Below are 2,253 nucleotides of genomic sequence, written 5' to 3'. Positions count from 1 at the left end.
TCTAGGAAGCGAAGCCCACATGTCCATTGGCCCAATCTAACATAATCAGAATGGATGCTTCTCTCTTGAAGGCTCCGAAGGGGAAGCCTTCAAAATCATAATGGCGTGCTTAGCCTCCTCCACCTTCACCCTTCCTTCCTGCGCTTCACCACTCAACAAGGCAATTCTTCACCTTTTTCTCTTTCCCCATAACATAAAATAACCAAGTTTTCTCAAATTTCGTTAAAGTATCTTTTGCTAAAACCCATTTTCATTCCACAATGTACCCAAGCATACACTGTCGTTCGTATCTTCTAATTTAACTTTTCGTGATTCTTTTCCTTTTCATTTCGGTGTACTGATGCTAATTAAATCTCAAAATTCATCAACAGTTCAGTTTCTAATTCTTATGATATTGTGTAAAATTCATAACTCTATGCTTCTCAACTCGCTTTGTTTCTGTGATCCTGTTTTTTCTAATTTTATACTGCAACGAAGTTTATCTTCTCTCTTTGTATATTGACGTTGAATGAAATGTGGTTACTTCTGATGATTTACTATCAGGGTGTGCACCAACATCAACTAAATTTTGCTCTGGATAGACTTCTAAGCAAAGCAACAATTCGTACAGGTATTTTTTTTCAGCCTCTCACTTAATAACCGTGTGCTTCTCCGTTAATAGCTTCATCGATAGAACTGTTCACTATGTTTTATTTCATAATGTTTGATAACTTTGGTAGTTTGATTTTAATTCTTTACACACTAGAGTTTGGGGATGGGGTCTTCCTTCTAAGCTGTGTAACTCCAGTATTCTCACGGTCGCTTAGTAGTTATTTATTACCTTTAACTCACTGCCAGGATCTTTCAGTATTGTCAGGATGTGAAACTGTAATGTTTCATTGTTAATTATTTAATATGTCTGCTTTAAACTTGTAAAGTATGTAATCTTTTTGTTGAGTCATGCTGGCTTATTGGAAATGAATATTCGGTTTTGGGGTGGAATTGCTACAGCCATTTTATGGTTAGGTAGGATTAGAGTTTTGAATCTACATCTTAGTCGCTACTTTTAGTTGTGAACCGTGTCTGAAGGTATTATAAATTTCCAGTTTGTGGAGGTAGATCATCAGTGAGGAAGAAGATTTATAAAATAAGAGGGTAAAAAGAAAAGCCAAATTTTGTGAATTAAAAGGGGACCTTTCTCATTCTGCCATTCTTCCTCACTCTTAAAAGACGAAGTAAAGGACAAGCAGACATCTTGGTTTTTGAAACCGGCGTATTATATATACATGGTTTAGCTTTACTTAGATCCTGCAAAATTTAGATATACTTATATTCTGTGAAACATACAATATTGAAGTTTTCTAAGCATCATTCCGGTACATAATTTTGTCTTTTTTTTTTTAATTGTATAGTAAAAGTGCTCATGTCTTTGCTTCCTTGGACAGGAATTTATTTCAGATTTCATAGTTATCATGGGTCCATTCTTGGAGGGGTTAGTTTGCTCTTCTAGGTCTATTTTATCCTCTGCCACCGCCATCAAGTAGGATTTTATTGCTTATCAGAAACGTCATGCTGTGATGAATATGAGAAATTACAAAGCAAAATTGGAATCTGAATAGTTTTATGATGTTGGGCAAATGTTAACCACACTACATACACCCACATAACCACGGGTGTTTATCACACATACCTGTGATAGCTTCAACTTCAACTTAGAATACAAACATAGCCAACTTTTGGAAGTTATAAGATAATTGTTTTGGGAGTGTTTTTCATAATTTTATCATGTTTGTGTTCTCAAATATTCATTTTAATCTGACAGTATATACTATATTTGCAGATCAGAAAACTGTTGGATCTAGCAGTTTGAATAAACTTACACTATCCTTGAAAGGACGCTGTCTTCGCTGTTTGAGGTCATGCACGAGATTTCTACATGAAACTAATTCATATAATTTGGATGTAGGTTATTGTACTGAAATAGTTATATCTGGATATTGGGTGGGACCTGATGCTGATGATGGGTGGGGACTTGTGGAAGCTGTAATTAATCAAATGAATTGATCCATTTTTTTTACTTCTTTTAGATAAGGGTTGATTTTTCTTCATTTTTATCAAATATGTTAGTGGCTGTTCGGCTCTTGGTAAGCTGAGTACAGGCTCCGTAAACTAACCAATGATTTGGGAAATTCAGAGTATCATGTATAAAAGAATACTGAAGGGATAATATCTAATTATTGATGCAGTCAATGAAAGCTTGATAGATAGGTTTCA

At 34.9% G+C, this 2,253-nt stretch overlaps 1 protein-coding gene across 1 annotated transcript; it reads left to right on the top strand.

Moving 5' to 3' along the window:
- On the top strand, positions 1-2,253 carry LOC114189745 (uncharacterized). Its single transcript, XM_028078415.2, has 3 exons — positions 1-160; positions 544-610; positions 1,820-2,253. The coding sequence occupies exons 1-3, from the start codon at positions 101-103 to the stop codon at positions 2,041-2,043; spliced, it is 351 nt and encodes a 116-aa protein (XP_027934216.1). The 5' UTR covers positions 1-100; the 3' UTR covers positions 2,044-2,253.

Source organism: Vigna unguiculata, chromosome 7 (assembly GCF_037176805.1).
Source record: "Vigna unguiculata cultivar grain cowpea cultivar isolate G323 ecotype 2 chromosome 7, ASM3717680v1, whole genome shotgun sequence".
In the NCBI taxonomy this organism is placed as follows: Eukaryota; Viridiplantae; Streptophyta; class Magnoliopsida; order Fabales; family Fabaceae; genus Vigna; species Vigna unguiculata.
The sequence above is the reverse complement of the archived record's forward strand: the minus strand, read 5'-3'. Positions and strand labels throughout refer to the sequence as shown.